General features: G+C 42.1%; 1 protein-coding gene across 2 annotated transcripts in view; it reads left to right on the top strand.

Annotated features, from left to right (window-relative positions):
* LOC127455118 (ras and Rab interactor 3-like) overlaps positions 1-26,172 on the top strand; it is a 30,853-nt gene extending 4,681 nt beyond the window's left edge. For both annotated transcript variants that reach the window (XM_051722721.1, XM_051722720.1), the window contains exons 3-10: positions 3,037-3,151; positions 4,013-4,085; positions 4,185-4,276; positions 6,642-8,027; positions 14,626-14,934; positions 23,531-23,662; positions 23,938-24,101; positions 24,875-26,172. In XM_051722721.1, the coding sequence (XP_051578681.1) occupies positions 3,037-3,151; positions 4,013-4,085; positions 4,185-4,276; positions 6,642-8,027; positions 14,626-14,934; positions 23,531-23,662; positions 23,938-24,101; positions 24,875-25,201 (2,598 nt within the window). In that variant the 3' untranslated portion in view covers positions 25,202-26,172. The remainder of the gene's footprint in view (positions 1-3,036; positions 3,152-4,012; positions 4,086-4,184; positions 4,277-6,641; positions 8,028-14,625; positions 14,935-23,530; positions 23,663-23,937; positions 24,102-24,874) is intronic.

Here is a 26,172-nt window from a genome sequence, read left to right as displayed (position 1 = left end):
CCTGCAGATTGACATGCTATAATCCATAAAACTATTCTAAACAACATTCTTCTAATTCTTATTGATGCAGGTTTATGGTCTCATAGCCTATTAACTGAGAGACTACAAGGAATAATTCATACTTTAAAAAATTCATTTTTCACCCAGCAGCACCAATTACAGTAAGCTAAAAAGTGATTAAAACTTACTGTAACTGGTCACCATTTCTCAAACAGAAAGAGAAATGGTGACCGGTTACAGTAAAACTAGTACTGAAACATGTTACATTAACTAGGGCTGGCGATCGACTGAAATATTTCATAGAATTACATGATGTGCCAATTAATTAATCAAATTAAACACAATTAATCACATATCAATATATAGTGAAAAAAGGCATCCAAATAAAGATGATTTAGTATATAATAATTACATTAATTATGCATATAAAAAATATCATTCAGATTCAAATACATTACATCATATGGAGTTTTACAAACTAGGCTCGGGAGGAGCAAGGTCATTTAATCTGACCAATCACATCACCAGAGTAAGCATATATAAACAGCCGCTTACCTCTACATGGCATTGAGTCTTCCGGCATCCCTCCACCTCCCCTTTCTCCTCCTATCTATTTATTAATAACTAATTTAAGTCCGCAGCCAGACTGCGAGTACAGTGGTGGTATGCGTTATTATGTGTGTTTGCATTGTGCTTGTGCGCATCTTATTCACAGACACTTGTTACAGCGCTCATCTGTAACAGTTCCACTGTAAAACTTATGAAATGTGAACACAACAATCATAATGGGAATAAGTAACATCATACAGATCGAACAGTCAACTGTTTTTTTACTCTGTGAGAATATTTCAAGATAAATGTTCCATGTTAGGTTGTTTTTGGACTTGTTTTAATCACAGTGCTGCTCTGTAAGTAACATGTGCCATTACCCACAATCTGTTTATGTTTCATGAAGTAATACGTGAAAATGACTGCACCCAAGAAACATACATACATGTTTTTGTCGTGTTTTCGTTTTTATTGCTTCATGAAAAAAACAGAATATGGGAAATGGCATGTCGTTACTTACAGCAGATGACAAAAACCAGCCCCAAAATAATCTACACAGAGTGACATTAGCTTGGCACTCACCTGCTCTCACTCACACAGACACATTGTCTCTGCCTGAAGGAAAGATTCAGAGATTCTTTGCCGCAAGCAAATAAACCGTAATAAATTACTGGCAAACGTATCGGCCATAATTCCATTATCGGCGCGATAATAATATTTAGATTTTCCTGGTTATTGACCAAACATATATCGGCTGCTGATATATCGTGCATCCCTATGAAAGTTGACAACATGTCTCTAGATACCTGCATTCTGGTTCAGATGTCATTGAGCGTAAAAGCGTCAGGCTGTGGTGCCTGCTCATTGACTTGACAAGGTGTTGCTGGAGCGCTGACTGCCCCCTACTGCTACATATTTGCTCAAACATAAAGGTGGATCTGCTCCGATGGTAGGAACATTGAGAAGGGTCTATCTGCGTCCTGCAAGACTACTACAAGGCAAGCCCTCTACAAGTTGGCCTTCAAAAAAAAAATAAAAATAAAATAAAGTCTTGCAAACCTCGGATGTTATATTGATACACTGTGTTTGTTGTGTTTATTTGGAGTCCTGCATAAACCCTACACTTACCCTTAAACCTGACTATAATCACAAAGATTAAAACATTTTAAGTTAGTAAAATTATTAAATTGAGTACAATCATACCGCCATATCACTATTAAATTGAAAAGGGGATGAAGCTGTACCACTGTGTGACTAGCAGGCTAATTGGCTCATAGGCTAAATGGTTAGCTTGTGAGCTAACTGGAGAAAACAGAACAGGGACATTTTTAATTTCACCATTTATATCTTCGGTATAAAAATATGACGTGACATATACTTTAAAAGTTATTCTTTGTCATATTACATAGTTAAGACAACATGAATCATACAGTGATTGCATAGGATTTTAAAAGTTATTTCAGCAAAAAGAATCCTTTGTGATCCAATGGGAGCGTTACTTGGACTGTCATGTAGTGGGTGTTCCATGTCATATTGAGATGCAGACAGATACACTTGGGAACATTTACATATGGGTCGGGAGCATGATTAATTGTTTTTATGTTATTTTTCATAAAATTATTTGTACTAATTGAACATGATAAATTGGCAGCCCTAACAAATATACAGTTTCCCTCAGGGTTGGATTAGCCATCAGATTCAGGAGAGGCAAAACTTTTCCCGGTGGGAAAATCATTATTTGGTGTAACCACCTATACCTTCAAAACAGCACCAATTCTCCTAGGTACACCTGGACACAGTTTTTCTTGGTTGTTGGCAGATAGGATGTTCCAAGTTCTTGGAGAATTCACCACAGTTCTTCTATATATTTAGGCTGTCTAAATTGCTTCTGTCTCTTCGTGTAATCCCAGACTGACTCGATGTTCAGTGGGAGGCTCTGTGGGGGCAATGCCATCTGTTGCAGGGCTCCCTGTTCTTCTATTCTATTCTATTTGCAAAAGGAATGTTTTGAAGTCTAAAATTTATATTTCCTACTGACACACTAAAGCTGAAGATAAAAATAACCATCTTAAGACAAACGTTGTTGTGAAACATCTTATGTGCCTAAGACTTTTGCACAGTACTAATATATATATATATAAATCTACAATGGAAGTGAATGGGGCCAATCCATTAATGTTAAAATACTCAGTTCAGAAACAACCCCATTTAAACCCTAAAACGATGATTTAAGCAACTTTACAGCTCAATTAATACACAAGTTTTTACAGAGGAATTCCTGCAAGTGCTTTTATAAAATCATAAGCTTCTAATATGTAATACATACTGCCTTTAAACCCTCCAAACACTGGCCCCATTCACTTCCAGTGTAAGTGTCTCACTGTAACCTCAATTTCTATAGAAAAGGAGGGACAAGTCCACAATAATTTTTGCGGTAATCAACATGGCTGAACTCATTCTGTTAATCGCTTGATTCTGTTTACACAGATCTTTTTAGTTAGGAGAGACCCCAGTCAGAAGTCGATGGTACTGTCAGTACGTCTTCCTGACCAGCTGGGGGAGCCCCAAGTCAAAGAACTGCCTGTAAAAGAAGATAAGTCCTGTAAGTTATTTTGCATTGAGAAATGAGTTTTCTTTCAACTTGATTTAGAAAAGTTTATGCATGGAACGCATTTGTGCCAAACACAGACCCACGCACAAACACATCTGCATCCAGACCTAAACACCTCCGCATAGACAGGCCCACGTACAAACAAATTTGTATGTATACATACCTGCACACATCCGCATAGACGTTTCTATAACAATAATGCAGTTTTTATAACAATAATGCACAGAGATATGAGCAGACCCAAAATGAAACATGGAGGGTTTGGTGGTGGGGGTTGTAGGCTGCAGAGTTTCCTGTCCCCAGCTATTAACTGCAGTTGCTGTCACAGGATGTCCTGCATTGGCCCTTTATATCTTCATTTCCTGGTCTCTCTCTCTCTCTCTCTCTCTCTCTCTCTCTCTCTCTCTCTCTCTCTCTCTCTCTCTCTCATCTATCTATCTATCTATCTCTATCTCTCTCTGTTTGTGTGAGTGAGAGATGTGGTCACTTTTTCAGTGGCTTCGTCTCTGCATGTCATAATAAAAAATATTATTAGTAATTCTTATTTTAAAGCAATATTTTATTTTCTATCCAGCTGTTACGAAGCCGAACAATATGCCTATTGTTTCCATCTTTTTTCAAAATTAAACATACATTTCAAATGAAGGACGATTTGCACATCTCAACATCTCTATTACACCAGCAATACCCCAGTGTGCTGTATATTAGTGTTTGTGATCTCAGCAGATGATTAGTCACACAAAAATCTATTTTAAGCCAGTGCCGACAATATATTTTAAGAATTATGGCAATGAGGTAATGTCTAGCATCAGATACATTGCTAGCATTAAAGCTTTCTTTTATGTACTGCAGTGCTGTACCTTGAAGGTTCTGTCCTGGTCTTTGAGAACATTTTTAAACTCATTGCTTTCTACTGTGTGAGCCGGTAAGTCAGAAAACACATCACATCTCCAGCATGCAGAAATACAGTATCTCCTTTATCTTCTGTGAATATTCAGAGATTTCATGTATCTATTTCACTCAGGGACATCCTTCCTTTTCCTCTGAAGTTACCTCAGGCCATCCTCCAGGTAGCTAAATATGATGATATGGAGGTGATCTCTTCTCTTGGTTCAGGTAAGGCAGAATTATAGATTATTTACCTCATTTAAGTCTATTTAAATTAAATTTTAATCCTCAAGAAGCCAAAGGTAACACAACACTCATAGGAAGTGCTATGAAAGCTAATGTACACGGATACACTTAAAGGAATGTTTTGGATTCAATACAAGTTAAGCTTATTCAACAGCATTTTTGGCATTATGTTGATTACAAAAAAAAAAAAAAAAAAAAAAAAGCCCATAAACATTAAAATGCACACTGTTTTAAAAGTATAGCCACAAGTGGTAAACATTATACGTTTTAACATGGTTTTAGTATGATAAAATCAGGGATTAACCGAGTTTACATAAATGATGTGTACTTCTTGTGGCTATACTTTTGAAACACTGTGTATTTTAACCATGGGCGTAGCAGTCATTTTAAAAGTGTGTGTGTGTGTGTGTGGGGGGGGGGGGGGGGTGGCACAGCTGTCAGTAGGTACATACAGTGCAATATTAATATGTTACAGTATATATTAATATATAAGTATGATATATTATATTAATATATACATATTGTTTACTTTTAATATTTATAGTATTTTAAAGATTCAGGTATTGCAATATAATTTAGCTGTAAAAATAAAGGGCATATTGTGGAGCACTTGCTTCTGTTTCACATATGACAATAAAAGACTGAGCACAAGCTGGTCCTGAACAAATGTTTTAATCAATTACAATAATGACACTAATTACAATAATTTTTTACTCTGTGCTTGTGCATTGTGGGATTTAAATGTATCCAAGTGGCTCGAGTGTTTTGATTACGTTCACCAAAATTCGTTCAAAATTCATTTAATGATTCAGTGACAATTTCTGGTGATGCCAGAAGGTGGTGACAAATGAGTGTCTTGTGTGAAATGAGTTAGTCACTGAATCAATGATCAAAAGAACATTTTAATCTTTAAAATATCTATGTCTACTGACCTAAAAAGAGACTTTAGTAGAGGTTTTAAGCATTATAAGAACAAAGCAATTCTATAATTTCCTTACAGTTTGTGAGCTGCTGAGCCTGACTTTTATCAAAAAACAACAATAATAGTCTTATTAAGTTTCAATAGCGTCTGTACATTTTCATGTATAAAAAAGCATGTCTATCTATTCACTTCAGTAAAGTGCTTAAGTGTTCAAAGAACACAGGAGATCTATCTTTTTTCCTACAGTTTGTCGACTGCGCACCAACATAGAGGTAAAAAAAACAGAAGCTGATATTAAAAATAGCTTTACATATTTAACACAGATCTAGTAATTTGCTTAAATTGGCAAAAACAACCGATCAAACTTTTACCTCACAAACATAATGTAAAAAGCAAAACTTAATGAAGACTCATGCACTGATATAAACACTTACAATGTGTGCTTTAAAGAAGGATCGTCCTTTGTGGGGGGGGGTTTCTGCAGTGCATTTCACGTAATGCTGCCAATCAAGAACGATATGCCGATAAATAACTCTCATTTGTGTGCTCCTCATCTCTAGATTATTAATTTAGATCAACATCAATGCCAATAAAAAACATGGGGAAAAAAACGAGTTCTGGAGTTCAACATTGTTGAAAGCAACTATGTAGAAATGAACGGAGCCGTGTTGATTAGACTGTCTGACTGACGGCTTATTACGTGAGGGTTGTTTCAGCTCATAAAACTCACCTGTGATTGGCTGGATGGTTGCTCAATCAGCCCAAAGTAACAAAATGCAAAGAATACTGTATACAAATCCACCATTTGTACTTGGTATGGGTTTAGCTTGGAAAAGTGCGGGGGACAAAAATCACATTTTTAAAGGGCTGCAACGCCCTTGATTTTAACGTTCATGGACTGAATGCCCCATTCACGAGCATCGTAAGTGATTTACTATAACCATGAATTTATTTGTAATCGTAACCATCAAAATTATTTTTTGTGGTAATCTACAGTATGCTACAAATGCTATTGATTTAGCTTAATTGCTATGTTAATATATGTCAGCATAATTTGTCAATGTGTAAGGCACAGAGAAGTTAATTTTTAAAGGGTTAAGTTAAAGGGATAGTTCACCCAAAAATGAAAATTTTGTCATCTGTGGTTCCAAACGTCATCAATGGTTCCTGTGGAACCCCAAAGGAGATGTTACGCAGAATGTTAGCCTCAGTCACCATTCACTTTCACCTCAGTTTTTCTCCATACAATGAAAGCAAATGCTGACTGAGGCTGTCAGTCACTAACATTCTATCTAACATCTCCTTTTGTGTCATATAGATTTGGAACAACACAAGGGTGAGTAAATGATACCATACATCTTCATGTTTGTGTGAACTGTCTCTTTAAAGTCACACAGTGCTAAAATGTTTCTCATGCTCACACAGAGTTCTGGAGTTCAGCTCTGAATAGTCATGAGGAAGTAGGAAATGAAGCTGGTAGTTGTGACAGCCAGGGGCAAAGCAGTTCCTGTGAAATCCAGCTTTCCATTGGCAGCGACCGCCTTTGGTATGTCAACCCTATTTTCATTGAGGACTGCAGCAACAGTGTGCCGCCCACCTCACCTACCCCTGTCTTGAGGACCCAGAGCCTAAACACCCCAATCAAGGCTCTGCCCAAGTACAAAAGACCCCCGCCCCTGCGTCCACGTCCTCCCAGTGCACCTGAGTGCTGTCTACATCCTGCATTTGGCAAGCCAGCAAAAGGAGAGTTTAGGCAAGTTCTCAGTTCTCCTCCCCCTTCAGTACAGAAAGGGGAAGGAAGTGATGGTGATGGTGCAGAACAAGAGAGACAGAGAACTCCTACCTCGGGTGTTGAGCATGACACAGACAAGCCAGCTGTCTTACAAACAGAGGGAAAGCAGTCTTCTAGTACTCCTTCACATAGAGGTCCTCCAGTACCATCCCGCCGCAGACTATGTGAGAAACAACTGTTAGAGGAACCAGCGCAGCAGGAAACATATGCACATGTCCCGCAAGTCCCTGTTGCATCTCTCATTTGCCTAGATGACAGTATGGAAGAAAGGGAGAAGACTGTGGACTCAGAAACTCTTCAGGAAGTGCTAGAGGAACAATCTAAAGTATTTAATGGAGCTCCAAAGGTAACTCATGAAGTAGCGACTGTAGCAAAGAAGCCTGTTGCTCCAGTGGCGCCACCAAGGAGGAAAAGATTCTCTCAAAATCTGACCGGACAACTCTCCCAAGCAGCCGGGAATTTACTTACACCAAGTACCCAAGAAACCACTTCCATTCTTCCTTTGAATTCCAGCAGCCCCAGTCCTGTCCACCCTACATTCATCCTCAACGCTGGTCATCCCAAAGTCTCTGATGTTTCTCTGTATTCTCCTGAAGGTGGAGCTCCACAGCCAGACCATGATTCCTACTCAGCCAGCAGCACGGAGGAGGAGGTAGACACCATTGTGGCAACAGGTGCTCTGATAAAGAGGACCCCAACAATCATGCTTGACCGAGCCAAGCAACGACTGTCCATGGTGTCTATGGCGAACCTCTCCAACGCCTTAACAGGCTTCATGAGTGCCGACCGCAAGCTGCATAAACGCATCGTAGAGCTGTCCCGGGATGGAAACACATACTTCGGGAACCTTGTTAGGGATTATCAAGTTTTTACCTTGGACACCATACAGAAACACACCTCTAGCACAGAGATGCTCCAAGAGATCAGGCAGATTATAACCCAACTAAAAAGCTACTTGATCCAGAGTGCAGAGCTGCAAAATCTACAGGAAGCAGCCACATATTCGGAGGAGAAATTGGGTAATATACATTTACAGTTTGAGTGCATTTGGCAGGCACTTTTATTCAATCAATTTACAGTGCATTCAAGTTAGACATTTTATCAGTATTCCTGTTTTCCTTGGGAATTCCCATGGCATTGTTATTACCATGCTTTACCGGTTCAGCTACATCAACTTATTGACCTAAAAGGGATAGTTCACCCCCCAAAACAGTCTGTCATCATTTATTCATGCTTATGTTGTACCAAACCTGTAAGGCTTTTTTTTTCTCAATGGAACACAAAATAGACATTAGGCAGAATAATAACTTTAGGCACCATTCACTTTTATTGTATGGAAAAAAGATGCAATGAAATCGAATGGTGACTGAGGCTAACATTTTGCCTAACATCTTCATTTCTGTTCTTATTTATACAAGTTTGGAACAACATGAGGGTGAGTAAATGATGACATAATTTTCATTTTTGGGCAAATTATCCCTTAACTATCTATTGTGCTGCTCAGTCCATAACAAACTGTGGTTTAGGAGAACATGTAACAAGGTCACATGACCACACAGTGTTTAAAGTAACTTTCATTTCAAACACTCCAAGAATTGAAAGAGTGGGGATTTTTTTGCATTCTTAAGGCAGAATTAAATCATCATGTTTCTAACTTCCACAGCAATAGTGGGTGGATTATGAAAGAATGTTGAAGTTATAACTTGTCTACCCTTGAGGAAAATGAACACTCTCACATACACAGAAACAAGAATTTTTGAAGATGTCTCCTACATCTCCTTCTCTGCACCACAGGATGTTTAAAAATGTATTAATATCTTAGAAAGATGCTCACAGTGATAAATAGGCATATACAGTTATATTTTCTCATGGATTATTATGATTAAATAATGTATAAAGAATTTACACTGTAAAAAGTTATTTCTTGCAATGGTTTCCTTAAAGGAATTCCGGATTTAGTACAAGTTAAGCTCAATCGACAGCATTTGTGGCATAATGTTGATTACCACAAAAAGTAATTTTGACTCGTCCATCCTTTTTTTTTTTTTTAAGCAAAAATCTGGGTTACAGTGAGGCACTTACAATGGAAGTGAATGGAGGCCAATCCGTGAACGTTAAAATACTCACTATTTCAAAAGTATAGCCACAAGACATAAACATTATTTGTTAACATGATTTTAGTGTGATAAATTCATTTACTGACCTTTCTGTGTAAAGTTATTTCCAATTTTACAACTTCGCCATGACGATGTAATGTCAACAAACCCTAAAATCCTAAAATGACTGTAAAAATGATGATTATAAACAACTTTACAGCTCAAATAATACATGAGTTTTAACAGAAGAATTAATGTAAGAGCTTTTATAAAAATATAAGCTTCACATTTTTGCCTTTAAAACCTCCAAACATTTTCCAATTCACTTCCATTTTAAGTGTCTCACTGTAAATTAGATTTTTGTTTTTTTAAAGAAAAGGAAGGACGAGTCGAAATTATTTTTTGAGGTTATCAACATTATGCCACAAATACTGTAGATTGAGCTTAACTTGTTATGAACCCGGAATATTCCTTTAAGGAGCTTTTCTACCTCATCTAACCCTTAAAATTAGTTTTGTTAGTGTAACCAGGTTGATTCAGAAATGCTCAGTAACATTTTAGATGTTACCACATGAAGCACTTTTTTTGTGTGTACACTGTAAACATGTGCTTCATTTGGTAACATCTAAATTATCTGGTTTTATTCCAGTCAAAATTTTTATTTAACATGACAAATAAGGTTGCACCAAGAAAAGTATATATTTTTGTTTTTGTTTGGTAGATCAGCTAGAAATATCTCCTTAAGGTAACAATTCCAGGTTACCACTTTTTTAAAGTGTATAATACAAAGAAAAAGGGTTTATCTAAGAGATGGTACGGTTCCCTTACGACTCAGTACACTTGACATGCGTGCTAGCGCATATGGGGAGTTGTCCTTCCACACCACCTAGTTGAAACCTCTTAACAATAACGGCAATATTCTAATATTGGCTACGGTGTTTGAGCCTGCCCTTTTAGGCGCAAAGCTGTCCGCTATAAAAGCAGGTGCACAAACACAATTCCTCAGATTTTCTTTCTTCAAGACAGTGATTCATCTCTCATCTAGACGCCCTCTACTGCTTCGCCGTCGACTACACGAGTCAATGGGCGGAATCTTCACAACAATGAGAAGACTCTCCACTCCCCTGCAGTGCTCCGGCAAACATCACTCCGCCTCGCTGCTTGATGCTTCACTGGTGAACGGGCCGCTTCAGCATCCTGATTCCCTGCAGCACTTTGGCAGGAGTTGTGTATGTTTATAAGCAATTGCATATTGTATATTGTGTAATATATATATATATATATATATATATATAGGTCGAGCAGAATGAATTTGAGGTGGACTACACCCCACAAGGCCACCCCCAACCAACCCCCCCCCCCATCCCCCCAGCACGGCCTCGTCTCCTACGGTGGTTCTGATGCTGGGATTGATGATGATGACATGTCTCTCGTTGCATCAGGCGAGTGGTCAGTGGATGATGCTTCCACCCCTCCCCCCCTGCGAGGTCGAGGAATGTGTATGCACCACTGAAAAAGAGATGTTTCGCGTCCTTTCAAAGGCAGTCAAAGAGCTCGATATCGAGTGGTCTCCTCCAGAGGAACCTACACATTCTCACCTTGATGAATGGTTCCTGCAGTCCGGACGCCATCAAGCGACCACGTCTCGTAGATCAGCCCTGTTTTTCCCTGAAGTTCATAACAAACTGTCAATATCCTGGCGCGTGTCTTATTCAGATCACCTGCACAGCGATTACATCCTCTCATGAGGGAGAAAACTGTTATGTCCAACTACACCCCCCCCCCGAAGAAGCGGTAGTGGCACATTTCTTCCCGGCGAGTAGCAGGGCGTGGAATTCACGCCCCGTTCATCTTTCTAAGCTGTGTCAACTATTGTCCGCACTGGCTGGAAGAGCATACTCAGCGGTGGGCCAAATTGGTTCAGCATGCCACGCGATGACGGTGCTCCAAGTTTTCCAAGCTAAGCTCCTCAAACAAATGGATGAGCAAGGCTTCAATCCAGAGATGTTCAAAGAGCTCTGCACCACTACGGACTTAGCAATGTGATCCACGAAAATCACTGCACAGGCCATTGGTAAATCAGTAAGAAACCTGGTGTTTTTGGATTGTCATATCTGGCTGACCCTCATGGAAATGCGTGACATGGGAAAAGCCGCTCTATTTGATGCTCCTTTTTGGAGGCTCTGTGAATAGAATTGCTGAGCGCTACGTCACGACTCCGCAACAATCACAGGCTATGAGACATTTTTCCCGCTTCCCAATGGTGAGTGGCGCATTATATCATGTTATGAACATACCAAATTGCCCTCTGTCCTGTTACACGGACGTGTGGCAAGCTCTTACTGGCATTCCAACTGGGTGCTAAAAAACTATCAAACATGGTTATATGATCCAATTTGCACATCGGCCGCCCCGGTGTTCTGTCTTCCACGGTTCCGTCCAAAGACGCGCCAGTGCTACGAGCTGAAATACACAATCTTACCACAAAGAACGTGATAGAGGTTGTTTCATATGAATTAATAAGCCTGCTGTCCCGCTGAGCGAATGCGTGGCAAGTCCTCATGGACGAGTCAGAGCTGGTGTTTACAACAATCGAGCACAATCTGTGGTCTGACCACACGATGCCGATGTTGCATGCACAGACTGCGACACAAACAATGGGATTTACAGCTGTTATTTCCTCATTCTGGAGAAGGACGGCGAGCTTCGGCCCATTCTATTTCTGAGACGCTTAAATCGCGTTTTCGTGATGCGCTGATTCATATTGTTAACTCAGAAACAGATATTATTGCACATCCGTCCTCAGGACTGATTTGCATCAATAGATCTGAAGGACACGTACTTCATGTACCAATTTCACTGCGTTACAGTCTGCTTTTTAGATTTACATTTGAGGAAACTGCGTATCAATTTAAAGCGTACCTTCATTTCAGTCTGTCTCTGGCACACTGCACACGGCGCTTGCCCCGTTGAAAATGAATGGTGTGTGTGTTTTGAATTACCTCAGCGATTGGTTATTACTAGCCAATCAGAGGCACTACTGAGCGAACACAGAGACTTACTGCTTTGCATATGGAAAATCTGGTCTAATGTCAACTGGCGAAAAGCACACTTTTCCCCAACCAGTAAATCTTTTAAGGAGTTCATACGTATGCACTTCATGAACGAGCATGTACAGTCCATTCTTCTGTGTCTATTTCAGTTCAAACTGAAAAAAACATTACCACTGAATTTCATTTTCCTGTGCATTGAAGTAACTCGTCACTGTCTGGCTGCTCTAGCACCATGGACAGTGCCAGCCTTTTACCAACAAGGTGTTATGCTGCGTCAAGTTTTCAAAAAGAAAGTGCTGACCGCAAATGCATCCAACACAGGTTCGGTTATGGTGTGTAATGGACGCCCGACTTTCGACACCTGGAAAGAGGTGTGAAATGGCCGTGACATGTCAACTGCCTAGAGCTACTGGCTGTCTGTCTAACTTGAGAGCTTTTCATTCCGATATTGTGAATCACCACATTTCTCGTTTGGACAACACAACAATAGTTGTGTATATATGTTGCCATGACACGCTGGCCCACATATGGTCGGCGAAATGCAAGTATGCGTTTCCCCGGTGCGCCTCCTTCATTCTGTCATCAGCAGTGTCCGGGTGGACATGGAAACAGTTCTGTTAATTGCGCCAAAATGGCCCAATCAGCCATGGTTTCCGGAAATGATAGAGATGTTATATAGCTCGCCATGGGAAAAACCGCTGAGGAGAGATATCCTCTCTCACGCACAAGGCACAATCTGGCACCCCCAGCCCAAGCTGTGGAACCTGCATGTGTGACCCCTGAACGGAGCGCACTAAACACGTCAGAACTGATGCATTCAGTAATGAACACCATTTTACAGGCCAGAGCACTGTCCATGAGACGCCTCTACATGCTAAAATGGAATATGTTCACTGATTGGTGTCTTTCACATGGCAACGACCCAGTAAACTGTCCTATACATGAAATTCTCATATTTCTTAGAGAGCGATTAGACACAAGACGATTAAATCCACCTCAGCCGGCTACAGTCCTGACTTGGGACCTAACTTTGGTCCTAAAAGCGCTCGCAGGGCCCCCCCTTTGAGCCTTTGGACTCTGTTGATTTGCGCATGCTCTCCATTAAGACCGTACTACTGCTGGCTCTGGCCTCAGTAAAACGGGTCAGTGACTTACATGCACTATCAATTGACAATTCATGTCTGGAGTTTGGCTCTGGACTTTCAAAAGCCACTGTCAAACCTAGAAAAGGATATGTGCCTAAGGTTCTAACCACGCCCTTCAGAGTGCAGGTGGTTCACCTTCAAGCTTTCTTCCCTCCTCCATTTATTTTGGATGAGGAACAATCCTTGCATTTGTTATGCTCTGTGTGGGCGTTACATGCATACGTTGAGCAAACCTGCCAGTTCAGTCTGTCTGATCAGCTCTTTATATGCTATGGAGGATGCACGAAATGAATGACCATCTCCAAGCAAAGACTTTCTCACTGGATCATTGATGCGATTGCCCTGGCTTACGAGTCGCAGGATAAGATCTGCACAATTGGTGTTAAAGCACACTCAACTAGAGGCATGGCCTCCTCATGGGCATGGACGAATGGTGTGTCTTTACAAGACATATGTTTTGCAGCAGGATGGTCTTCTCAAAACACATTTGCAAAGTTTTACAACCTAGACGTCACGTCTCTCTCTTCACAAGTTCTCTCTGTTTAGAGTGCTTGCTATTTCGTTTGCCAAACATATACTTATGCCCCTCTCCTTAAGTACGGGCTCCCATCATTTTACACAACCGCCTGCATCAGGCCGTTGTAATTTACCATAAAATCACAAGCACTTTCATTATAAATAACTCCCTTCCCAACTTGGTTCATGAAGGGGTTAATTCATACTATATGACTATAGTTCTTATATTCATTCTGAGTATTCCCCTCCTGGCCCAACATGAGGGTCACTCACTTCTGGCATATTCATGTTGGTCACCATCCTGCGGGACATGTTTCCTCTCTGGAAGGATATGTCATGTAGTGTGGTGTGATGGGATTCTGTTCCTCGTATGCGTTAGCACGCAATGTCAAGTGGACTGAGTCATAAGGGAATGTCTCGGTTACATACGTAACCTCGGTTCCATGAGACAAAGGGAACGAGACATTGCGAATGCTGGCTGCACTACAAGACTCAGAAAATTCTGAGGAATGGTGTTTGTGCACCTGCTTTTATAGCGGACAGCTTCACGCCTACAAGGGCGGGGCTCAAACACCATAGCCAATATTAGAATATTGGCATTATTGTAGAGAGGTTTCAACTAGGTCGTAAGGAAGAACAACTCTCCATATGCGTTAGCACGCAATGTCTCGTTCCATTCGTCTCAGGGAACCGAGGTTACGCATGTAACAGAGACGATTTCCCCATATATTTATGCATTTATATATGTAATTCTATAAACTGATAATGTCACATTATGTATCTGATAAATGGTCTTCCTCTCTTCAGAGATCATCATTGAAGTAGCACTTTGCAAGAGTGTCCTGAAACCCTTGCGTGAGACTGTGTATAACAAATTGAAGGATATCCACTCGCGTGCAGGAAACCTGAAGAAACTAAAAGAAAACCAGCAAGTGGTTCTGGGGACCACCACTACAGACCTAGGTGTCACCACCAGTGTCCCTGAAATTGCTGTCATGGAGAAAATTCAAGCAAAGCTTGGTAACCTGCACCAAGAGTATTCACCTCAGAAGAAGATCGATATGCTCCTCAAGACCTGCAAGATCATCTATGAGTCCATGACTGTGGGCTGTCCAGGTTAGTTTATTTTAGAAGAGAGAGAGAGAGAGAGAGAGAGAGAAAGAGAGAGAGAGAGAGAAAGAGACTCTGATGAATGGGTCAGATTGGATGACATGAATATTAATCAGATATATATCATATGTAATGCCAGACCATCCCTTGTTTATAAATTAGTAGATGCTATAAACTCATCATTAAAGGGATAGTTCATCCAAAAATGAAAATTCTTTGATCATTTACTCAACCTCATCCCATCCCAGATGTGTATGAGTTTCTTCTGCTGAACACAAACAAAGATTTTTAGAAGAATATTTCAGCTCTGTTGGTCCATACAATGCAAGTGAATGGTGGCCAGAACTTTGAATCTCCAAAAATCACATAAGTCAGCATAAAAGTAATCCATACTTTTCCATACGTAATAGATGTGGGTGAGAATCAAATAAATATTTAAGTCCTTTTTTACTATAAATCTCCACTTTCACTCTCACATTCTTCTCTTTTGTTTTTGTCAATTTGCATTGTTTGTGCAAATCACCACCTACTGGGAAGGGAGGAGACTTTATAGTAAATAAATTACTTAAACATTGATCTGTTTCTCACTGACACCTATTACTTTTATGCAGCATTTATGTGCGTTTTGCACCTTCAAATTCTGGCCACCATTCACTTGCATTGTATGGACCCACAGAGCTGAAATATTCTTCTAAAAATATTAATTTGTGTTTTGCAGAATAAAGAAAGTCATACACATATGGGATGGCACGAGGGTGCGTAAATGATGAGAGAATTTTCATTGTTGTGTGAACTTTCCCTTTAAATAAACTAGTGAAGGCAAAAAGGTAATACAGGTGTGAAAAACTTAAAAGAAATAGTGACCCTTCATAGGATCTCAGAAAGACTCTGCCTTATATGTCAATTTAGAGGGGGGCAGAACCTCCATTGCATATAGCACAACTGAAAGCAAGACCTGATATACCACTGAGCTATTTTTAAAGACTGCCCTCTTTTTTAGATCATCAGGTGTTACAATATATAGATTGTGAACCTTTATGTACCTGTTGTGTTGGTTATCTGAACTGCTCCACAAAGGCAAAACACAGTTTCAGTCATAACTCAGTTTTAACATTTTGTGATTTTGTTAAACTACTGATCCACATTCTGAAGTATTTGAAGCTTTAAATTTAAATGACAGTCTGTAATTGTTTTTGGAAATTCATACATTTCCTGTGATTGCTTGCTTTAAGTCTTGACTCATGTATCACACTGGTTTCAGATAACGTCTCTGTAGATTTACTTGAATGTTGAGGATCACAGTTACAGTCATGTTAAATTTCAGCATCTAGACAGACACTCTGAGATTCTCTTGTACAAATTACTGCTGCAATCCCAAAATCCTTGGTCATTTCTGAGACTTGAAAGCAGCATTACACTCACATATCACCATCAAACTATTCTACATTTGAGACCTTTTTGTTGTACTGCAAGGTTTTGCAGAATATGTTACTTATTTTGCAATGCAACTCTGTCTTTTGTCAATGCAGTCTTCTAAATGCAGTTCAGATTATCCAGGCAGAGTTATCTAGGCTTGAAAGGGGCTTTATTAGAGCTATCTTTTCTTTAGTATCCTCCCATGCACAACCTTCTTGTTTCAGTACATTCCTTAATAGGTATTCATAAGCATCAGATAAGACAAGTGATGCTTTCTTAACCTAAGCTATTATTCAAGTGTTCTTTAAAGAATTATCCACCTCAAAGAACACAAACAAATGTGTTCCATTTCCTCTTTTCATATAATGTCATGACTGCAGATTTACAAAGTCATGAGCAATGGTTCCCTATCTGTCACTCACTCGATGTTGTGTCGATGTAGTGACACTAGGGGTCGCCCTTGGGAGCCCCAAACACCTCTGATCTTTGAGAAAAGGCCAATGGGAATTGGCGAGTGGAATTTGCATGCCACTCCCCCGGACATACGGGTATAAAAGGAGCTGGCTCGCAACCACTCATTCAGATTTTGCCGAGCGGTTGTGTTCAGCTAGCTGAATCCTCTGCCGGTCCATTCACCTCGAAAAGCTGTTGGATTTATGGCGCATTACAGTGGCTTCTCCCCCTCTTGCACCGGTGGAGTGCAGAGAACGCCCCTGGGCGCTTCAGCAGCTAAAAGAGTATATTCTTCCTACTGAAAGGGTATATTTTCCATTCTAAAAGAGTGGCATTAACAGAGAGTGTCTTTTTAAAGATGACTTTCAGTTTGTGTGTATTTCCTGGTTGCGGTCAATACCTCTCAGCTTCCGATGGCCACAATCGCGGTCTTACGTGCTTGGGCGCTGCCCATGCTGAGACAGCGTTTGTGGACAGGTCATGTTCTCACTACGAGAGCGTGACCATGGCAACGCTGTGGTCGTGGTTTTTTCCTTCATTAGAGGAAAATGCCACCCCAGTGGCTCCCTGCCTCAGTCCTTCTACCTACGGGTTTGAAGCCACGTCGGTTAGCACTGGGGGCAATTTGGGGACCCCAATGGGAGCCACTCCGCCCGGTAACTCCCCATAGACCTCCCATTCCCCAGTACGCTCCTTTGTCCTGCTGGGATGAGACTGCCAGCTCGTCTCAGGGCGAGTTCGCGATCTCGTTTCGGCGCTCGCGAAGTGAATGTGCTCTCGATTACAGCATCGGAGAGCGGGCTGATGCTGAGGACTCAACTGGGCTCCCACCTTTGGGTGCGGTCGCCCAGTCACAGGCTGATGCGCAGCTGGCAGCCATGCTTGCCCGGGTGGCTGCGTGCGTCGGGCTGGAGTGGAACCCCCCACCCCCCCGAACCCTCGCAGCTTGACGATTGGTTCCTGGGCCTGCCCCGGTCCCTTTCTTCCCGGAGGTGCATGAGGAGCTCACGAGGTTGTGGAGGGCACCTTTCACTGCCCGGACCCAGTCTCTGATCTCCTCCGCTCTCACTACCCTTGATGGTGGGGCTGCCAGGGGGTACTCGACGATTCCCCAGGTCGAAAAGTTGGTTGCGGTGCACCTGTGCCCGCAAAACGGCGCCACCTGGCGGGCCCACCCGAGACTCCCGTCCAGCACCTGTAGGTTTACGTCATCTCTGGTGACTAAGGCCTGCGGTGCCACTGGACAAGCCACCACCGCCCTGTACGCCATGGCTCTCCTGCAAGTGCACCAAGCCAAGGCACTAAGAGAACTGCACGAGGGTAGTTCTGACCCGGGATTGATGCAGGAGCTGCGCTCGGTGACTGACCTCGCCCTCTGAGTGATGAAGGTCATGGCACGGACTCTTGGGCAGGCGATGCCCACCCTGGTGGTCCAGGAGTGCCACCTATGGCTCAACTTGGTCGAGATGTGGGAAGCTGACAAGGTACGGTTCCTTGATGCCACCGTCTCCCAGGTCAGCCTGGCAGATGGAGGCTATTCAGCACATCCTGCCTCGGCGCAGTTCAAGACTCTGCACCCCATCTGCTCGTCACCAAGGGCGTCCTCCTGCCACAACAACAACGGCTCTGCTGCAGCCCGCCCCGGCGTGGAGCCACCCGCAGGAAGCAGACACCACCCGTCTCACGGCCACCCACCAAGAACCCAAGGAAGGCTTCAGAGCGCCCCTGAGATGGGTGACCCAGGCACCTGGAGACCTGCTGCAGGCCTAGAGATGGTAAGCAGACCACTCCATCCCCCATTGGAGGGCTGGGAGGAGAATCCTTTGCCTTTTCTTTGACCTACACATTCAGAAAAGGAGTGGTTTCCTGATTTTCTGGGTCACATATCCGGTGCTCACAGCCATCGTTATCACGACCACTGGCCACCGTTCCTTTATGGCAGGTATAGCACTCCAGGGGTGGCCCCGCCCCTGCGCGCCCAGCTGTAGCACAAACATACCCATGCCAGGCCGGTTCTGATGGACTGCGGGGACGATTTTCCTCCTCCCCCCTCCCTGACCAGCCCTATGGTGGGTATCCGGAGCCAGGTAAGTGCTTCGATGATCCCAGACTCAGCACGGCCATGGGATCGGGGCTTGAGCCCCCTCAACGTGGCACCTCAGGCTCCGCCCTGCCGCGAGGCCCCACCCACTGGTATGTCTGATGCAATTGTCCCCTTGTTCCCACTCTTCCAGTGTTTTTGACGCATGGCTTGCGCTCTCAACCCGTCGCAATGGCTGACCTGGACCGTCCGACTCGGCTATGTGATTCAGTTCGCCAAGCGCCCGCCCAGGTTCAGCGCCGTCCACTTCTCCTTGGTGAAGTGCGAGAATGCCGCTGCCTTACACATGGAGATTGTGTCCCTTCTACGGAAGGACATTAATACATATGAGACTGTTTCAGCACTGGCTTCAGACTTGAGTCCGAGATGGGCATGGCACCATGGGGCACACCGTGTGCTCATCATGCCGGTCTGCTGCCATCTGTTCAGCCTTTGGACCAACCTAGCATTTCTACAGGCAGGGGTTCCGCTAGAGCATGTCTCCAGGCGCATTGTGGTTATGACGGATGCCTCCAGGCATGGCTGGGGCACCGTGTGTAATGGGTGTGCAGTCACCGGTCCTTGGACTGGCCCGCGACTGCATTGACACATCAACTGCCTCAAGTTGCTCGCCCTGCGGAGGCTTCGGCCGTTGATCCAGGGCAAGCATGTGTTGGTCCGGATGGACAACACGGCGATGGTAGCATACATCAACTGCCAAGGTGGTGTGTGCACTCGTCAAATGTCGCAACTCGCCCGCCATCTCCTCCTCTGGTGTCAGCAGCGGCTCAAGTCGTTGCAAGCCACTCACATCCTGGGCAACCTCAACAGCGCAGTGGACGCGTTGTCGTGGCAGGTCACACTCAGGGGAGAGTGGAGACTCCACCCCCAGGTGGTCCAGCTGATTTGGAGTTGATTCAGGCAAGCGCAGGTAGACCTATTTGCTTCCCGGGAATCCTCCCACTGCCCGCTTTGGTATTCTCTGACCGAGGCTCCCCTCGGCACATATGCGCTGGCACAAAGCTAGCCCCTGGGGCTGCGCAAGTATGCGTTCCCCCCAGTGAGCCTACTTGCACAGACGTTGTGCAAGGTCAGGGAGGACAAGGAGCAGGTCATCCTAGCAGCACCCTACTGGCCCACCCAGACTTGGTTCTCGGACCTCATGCGCCTTGTGACAGCCCCTCCCTGGTGAATTCCCCTGAGGAAGAACCTTCTTTCTCAGGGACAGGGCACCATCTGGCACCCGCAACCAGACCTCTGGAACCTACATGTCTGGCCCTTGGAGGGATGCGGAAGACCTAAGTGCCTACCACCTGCAGTGGTAGACACAATCACTCAGGCCAGGGCTCCCTCTACGAGACACCTGTATGCCTTGAAGTGGCGTCTGTTCACTAAGTGGCCTCTCCTTCCTGCAGGAAAGGCTGGAGGGGTGGCTATCTCCCTCCACCTTGAAGGTGTATATAGCCTCTATATCGGCACATCACGATGCAGTAGACGGTAAGTATTTGGAGAAGCACGACTTGATCATCAAGTTCCTGAGAGGCGCTAAGAGGTTCTCTGTCAGCGAAACATGCCTAGAGTTTGGTCCGGGCTACTCTCATGTGACCATGAAACCCCAACCGGGCTATGTGCCCAAGGTTCCCACGGCACCGTTTAGGGATCAGGTGGTGAACCTGCAAGTGCTGCCCCAGGAGGAGGCAGACCCAGCCTTGGCGTTGCTGTGTCCGATGCGTGCTTTATGCATCTATTTGGATCGCACGCAGAGCTTTAGAAGCTAAGAGCAGCACTTTGTCTGCTTTGGCGGACAGCGGAAAGGGAGCACTGTCTCCGAACTGAGGATCGCCCACTGGGTCATTAACACCATCGTGATGGCATATCATTCCCAGGACATGCCACCCCCCTTGGGGCCACGAGCCCACTCTACTAGGAGTGTGGTGGCCTCTTGGGCCCTGACCAATGGCACCTCTTTAGCAGACATCTGCAGAGCAGCGGGCTGGGCAACACCCAACACCTTTGTGAGGTTTTACAATCTCCGGGTTGAGCCGGTCTCATCCCATGTGTTGTCAGGTACGAGCAGGTAAGTTCCGGGACTGCTGGCCGGGTGTACCACTTGCGCATAGCACCTTTGCCTTCCCCGAGGTGAAGACGTGCACTTTGACTCCCAGTCGTGTTCACAAGGTTGTGGACCCTGGATGACCTTCCTTCTTAGCCCTGTGGCAGGCGGGTTTTCGGAGAAACTCGCTGCAGGCCCAGTACGTGTGCTAACTAGGCCCTGTACTGGGATAGGTGCTCCACATGCGCTGGTTCCCCGTAGGTAACCCTGTGTGATGTATCTTCCGCTAAATGGTTTCCCTGTTGGTAAACTGCGTCTTCCTTGGGCAGAGGTTTCTCTGAATGCAAATTCCACTTGCCAATTCCCATTGACCTTTTCTCAAAGATCAGAGGTGTTTGGGGCTCCCAAGGGCAACCCCTATTGTCACTACACTGACACAATGTCTTGTTCCCTCCATCAGGGAATGGAGGTTATGAAACTAACCAGGATGTTTTGAAACACTTTTAGGCTGATGAGCATCAACAACATGAGGTTTACTAAGGTCCAAAACAGTCTCTTGCTTAGGGTGTTTCATTTACCAAATTTCTCTTGTGAAGCTCAGATTTAAAGGGGGGAAAGCCAAACATGTTTTATTAACTTGCACACCTCATTCACAAATACAGTCATCCTGTATGTTCATGTAGCTACATTTTGACAAAAGAGAAAACTAGATGCAAATAAAAATGATATATAATGTTATTAGTTTAATTAGATCCCGTTTATCTGTTTATTAGACTTAAATTAAATTAGCTTACAGTTAGGTCAAATTAATTTTTTATTATCCTACTTACGAGATTACATAAGTAATCTCTTCATGTGAACATGTTAAGTGCTGATGATTGTAGTCAGTGCATTTCATTGCAATAGTGATAAAGTTAGGGCAATAAATATGTATAGACATACACAGACAGACCAGTACAGATTATAGGAACGTCTTTTTTTTTTTTTTTTTGCTACAAACACCATCTTTCAGATCAACAGATGTAAGCAAAGTTTTTTACTATTTAAATGAGCCATGTGTCAGTTTATTGTTGATTATATTTGAAAAGAAATAGACATAGCCAGCTCAAGGGTATACAAATATGAAAAGCTGCCAGCCTTTACATCAAATGTATGTTTGATTAACAGATTTATTTTTCAGATTTAAGCATGAAAGTCTAAAGTCTTGAAATGAATTAAACACATAGACTCAATGCACATACAGCATATTGTCAATATTGTGAAGCTTGTAGTATACAGCAAAACTCTCTCAGCATATTCTGAGCTGTATAATATTGGCAGCACTCCAGTGGTGGGCTTGTACATACAGTATATAAGGCTGCATTTCTGTCCAGAATATATTTCTTGTTCTACATTCACATAAATGCTGTGTACTATTGCAATGGCTACATTTGGGAAGCATGAGAAAATATGCCTTTTTAGTGTAGACAGTCTGCCCCTATACACTGTGGCAGCACTATTAGAATCTCATTGCTTACTGTGTCAGGGTTTCTGCAAGTTTTAATTTGTTCTTTTTAAGGTGTTAAAAAGTCTTGAATTGGAGCCAAAAGTGCTAAATCCATTATGTACTATGATGTGATTTCTTATTACATTTAAATAGCTTTAAAGGGTTAGTTCATCCAAAAATGAAAATTCTCTCATCATTTATTCACCCTCATGCCATCTCAGATGTTTATGACTTTCTTTCTTTTGCACAACACAAACAAAGATTTTTAGAAGAAAATCTCAGCTCTGTAGGTCCATACAATGCAAGTGAATGGTGACCAGACCTTTCATGCTCCAAAAATCACATAAAGGCAGCATAAAAGTAATCCTTACGACTCCAGTGGTTTAATATATGTCTTTTGAAGCAATGCGATCACTTTTGGTGAGAAAAAGATCTCTAGAAATCTGAACTTTCACTCTCAGATTGTGAAAGTGGAGATTTATAGTATAAAAGGACTTAAATATTGATCTATTTGTCACCCACACCTTTTATATCGCTTCTGAAGATACAGATTAAACCACTGGAGTCATATGGATTACTTTTATGCTGCCTTAATGAGATTTTTATTTATTTTTTTGTCTGGTTACCATTCGCTTGCATTGTAAGGACCTACAGAGCTGACATATTCTTCAAAATAATGTTTGTGGTCAGCTGAAGGAAGAACGTCATACACATCTGGGATGGCATGAGGGTGAGTAAATGATGAGAGAATTTTCATTTTTGGGTGAACTGTACCTTTAAGGTGAAGTGTGTGATTTTTGTGTCACTAAATAGAATTGCCAAAATAATGAATATTTTTTTAGCCAGGTTTCCCCGAACACTCTCCCTGTCTTCCGTTGTTCAAAAAAACTGATAGTCCCACCCCAAACTCATCCCATTAGCTGATCCAGAAGTTGTCATGCTGGAGCACCCAAACAAAAAGAACAATGTTTTGAAATGATGTATTTCTTAAAGGACTATTTACATTTAGGCCTAGGTATTAACTAAGTCAAAAAGCTTCATTAAACATGCAGAAACCCTTATTATTATTATTGTAATATGAATGTTCTTGACTAATTCATGGCTCTTCTAACAGGAAAGTCTCATGGTGCTGATGACTTCCTGCCTGTGCTGATGTATGTCTTGGCTCGCAGCAACATCAGTGCACTGCTGCTGGATGTAGAGTATATGATGGAGCTGATGGATCCTGCACTACAGCTTGGAGAGGGTGGGGACACACACATATTGCATACACACATACACACACCTAAGCCATCTGGATATAGGCTAATAGTGAGTCATGTAGTGAGTCTAGCGAATGTTTACATAGAAAAACGATTAAAAAACAGCACCAATGCACGTAACAAAATATCCTGTGTGAACAGCCCCTTAAAACACACATCAAAGCAGTCGGTCAAACATCATCCTGATCTATGCTTCAAACAAGCTAATAGTGTTTAGCAGCTCATATGTCAAGGATAATTGTTATTTTTACATTTTCAGGTTCATACTATCTAACCACCACCTATGGTGCTCTGGAGCACATTAAGAATTTTGATAAACAGGTTGTGACCAGACAGCTGAGTCTGGAGATCCAGGACTCCATCCATCGCTGGGAACGCCGCCGCACCCTAAACAAAGCTCAAGCATCACGCTCCTCTGTGCAGGTATTATGACTACCACAATGTAAAAAGACAACCCAAAATACCTGCAATAAAACTGTAATTGCAATAAAACAAGTACTGTCCACCACTATCAAAAAAGTAAAAAAAATGTAATATTAAAATGAAAAAAGTGACAGAAAGACTCTGAAAGCTACGAAATATATACAATAATTGAGGACCCATACAGAAATGTGATATATGGCATGAAATACATTGAATATGGCCATATACTGTATGTACTGTACTTACATATATAACATGCATATACATTCATTTGTTCGTGGCATGTAACATTTTAAAATTTTGAAATATATGCTGCATATATACAGTATGCACAAATATGACAGATTTAATCTTTTTTTTTTTTTTTTACTAATGATTGAATATTATATGTCCCTCTAGGATATGTTTAAATGTATTTCCTGACATCACTGTAAAAAATAAAAAATGTCAGCTAACCTAAAGAATTTGTTTTATGTGGTATCATCTCAATTCTAGGCTTTTATTTAATCTAAAAATGTTAAATAGCATTGACAGTAAGTAATTTCTATGGGTTAGATCAAGTAGAAATAGATCCTTGAGCTAACACTTGCAGGTTACCACTTTTTTTTATTGTATAATTGATTTCTGTATAAGGAAGATCACATATTCATTAGACCTATATTCAGTAGTAGTAACTGTGATATTTTGTCAGATACTATACTTGCCATGGTACATTTTTGTAAGAGAAGCTGTCTGTAAATTCAACTTGCTTATGTGTCCAACCCTCCTGTCAGGACTTCATTAATGTGTCCTTCCTGGAAGCTGGCTCCAACACTAAGACCCTGGGGGTGCGACCCAATACTACGGCTCAGGACCTGTGCAATCAGTGTGCAGAGAAATTTGAGGTGTTGTATCCTGAGTTGTATTGCCTGAGTGTGCTGGTGGATGGTCATTACAAGCCACTGGCTCCTGAGGAGTTCCCTCTCGCTATCAAATCCAGCTTGCACCACAGTGAGCCACGGATGGAGTATTATTTTGTGTACCGGCATGGTCGCTGGCCAGAACAAGAATCTGTGGACCAGATGCCCCCTACACCTGAACCAGAAGAGAGTTTGATATGAACTGTATGAATATATGTGTATGCATTCAAGTGTCAGTGGATCTTTGCAGAATGTTTTAAGTTGTTTGAATGGAATGCAAAGGACTACCTTAATATATGAAAGAATGTGAGTTACACAAAATAATGTAAGCTGACATTACAATGCCTTACCACATGTAGCACAATGTGCTATTTGCCCAGAGAAATGGCATGAATACAGAGACTGGCTTACAAATGACAGACTTGGACTGGAATCGAAAATCTGTTTTGAAAAGATCTGATTTTCTCCTAAAGAAGCATGGTGAGCTCAAATGACAAGCCTGCCTCAGAAAATGTACTTCTATTTGTGAGACTTTCGGTGCACACACAGCCACAGAAATGTCCTTCACCTTATTTAGCCTTAACTTTAGCAGATCTAATCCAGTTCTCCAGTAGTGTTTAGCTGACCTTGAAAGTTACAAGATTTACAAACAAAACTTTAACTTTCAAACAATAGAGCCAAAGATTTTCACATCTCAGGGCTCAGCAGGTTGTGCTCATTCTCTCTATTATGGTGCTGATTTATATATTATACATTTCTTAAAACAATGCATCTTTTCAGACCTTGAAATGGTTATGCACCTGCATTGCACTCAGTTTCTATACTCAGTAATTTACAAGACAGATATGCTCTCTGTGTTATATTTTAGTCACAGTTAATTCATTGTAGCTTCTTTTTTATGTCTGAAAACATACAATAGTTTAGGCACAAGATTTTGTGGCAAATTATTTTAGGCAACATAAATCTATATATCTCACAAGATGTATCTGTTTCAGTGAGCACAACATATGTCAAACCAAAGACTGGTGTTTGTTTATAGTTTTAACATGTATACTGGTAATACATATAATTTGCATTATTTGGTTGGTGTTTACTTATGAAAAAGGCAACTAAAAAGAAAAAGATAAAAAATACATCCCTCGAATGAATAAAAAATATATGTTTAAGATGAA

The sequence above is a fragment of the Myxocyprinus asiaticus genome, chromosome 17 (genome assembly GCF_019703515.2).
Source record: "Myxocyprinus asiaticus isolate MX2 ecotype Aquarium Trade chromosome 17, UBuf_Myxa_2, whole genome shotgun sequence".
Taxonomy (NCBI): domain Eukaryota; kingdom Metazoa; phylum Chordata; class Actinopteri; order Cypriniformes; family Catostomidae; genus Myxocyprinus; species Myxocyprinus asiaticus.
Note: the sequence above shows the minus strand (reverse complement) of the source record. Positions and strands in the feature narration are given on the sequence as shown.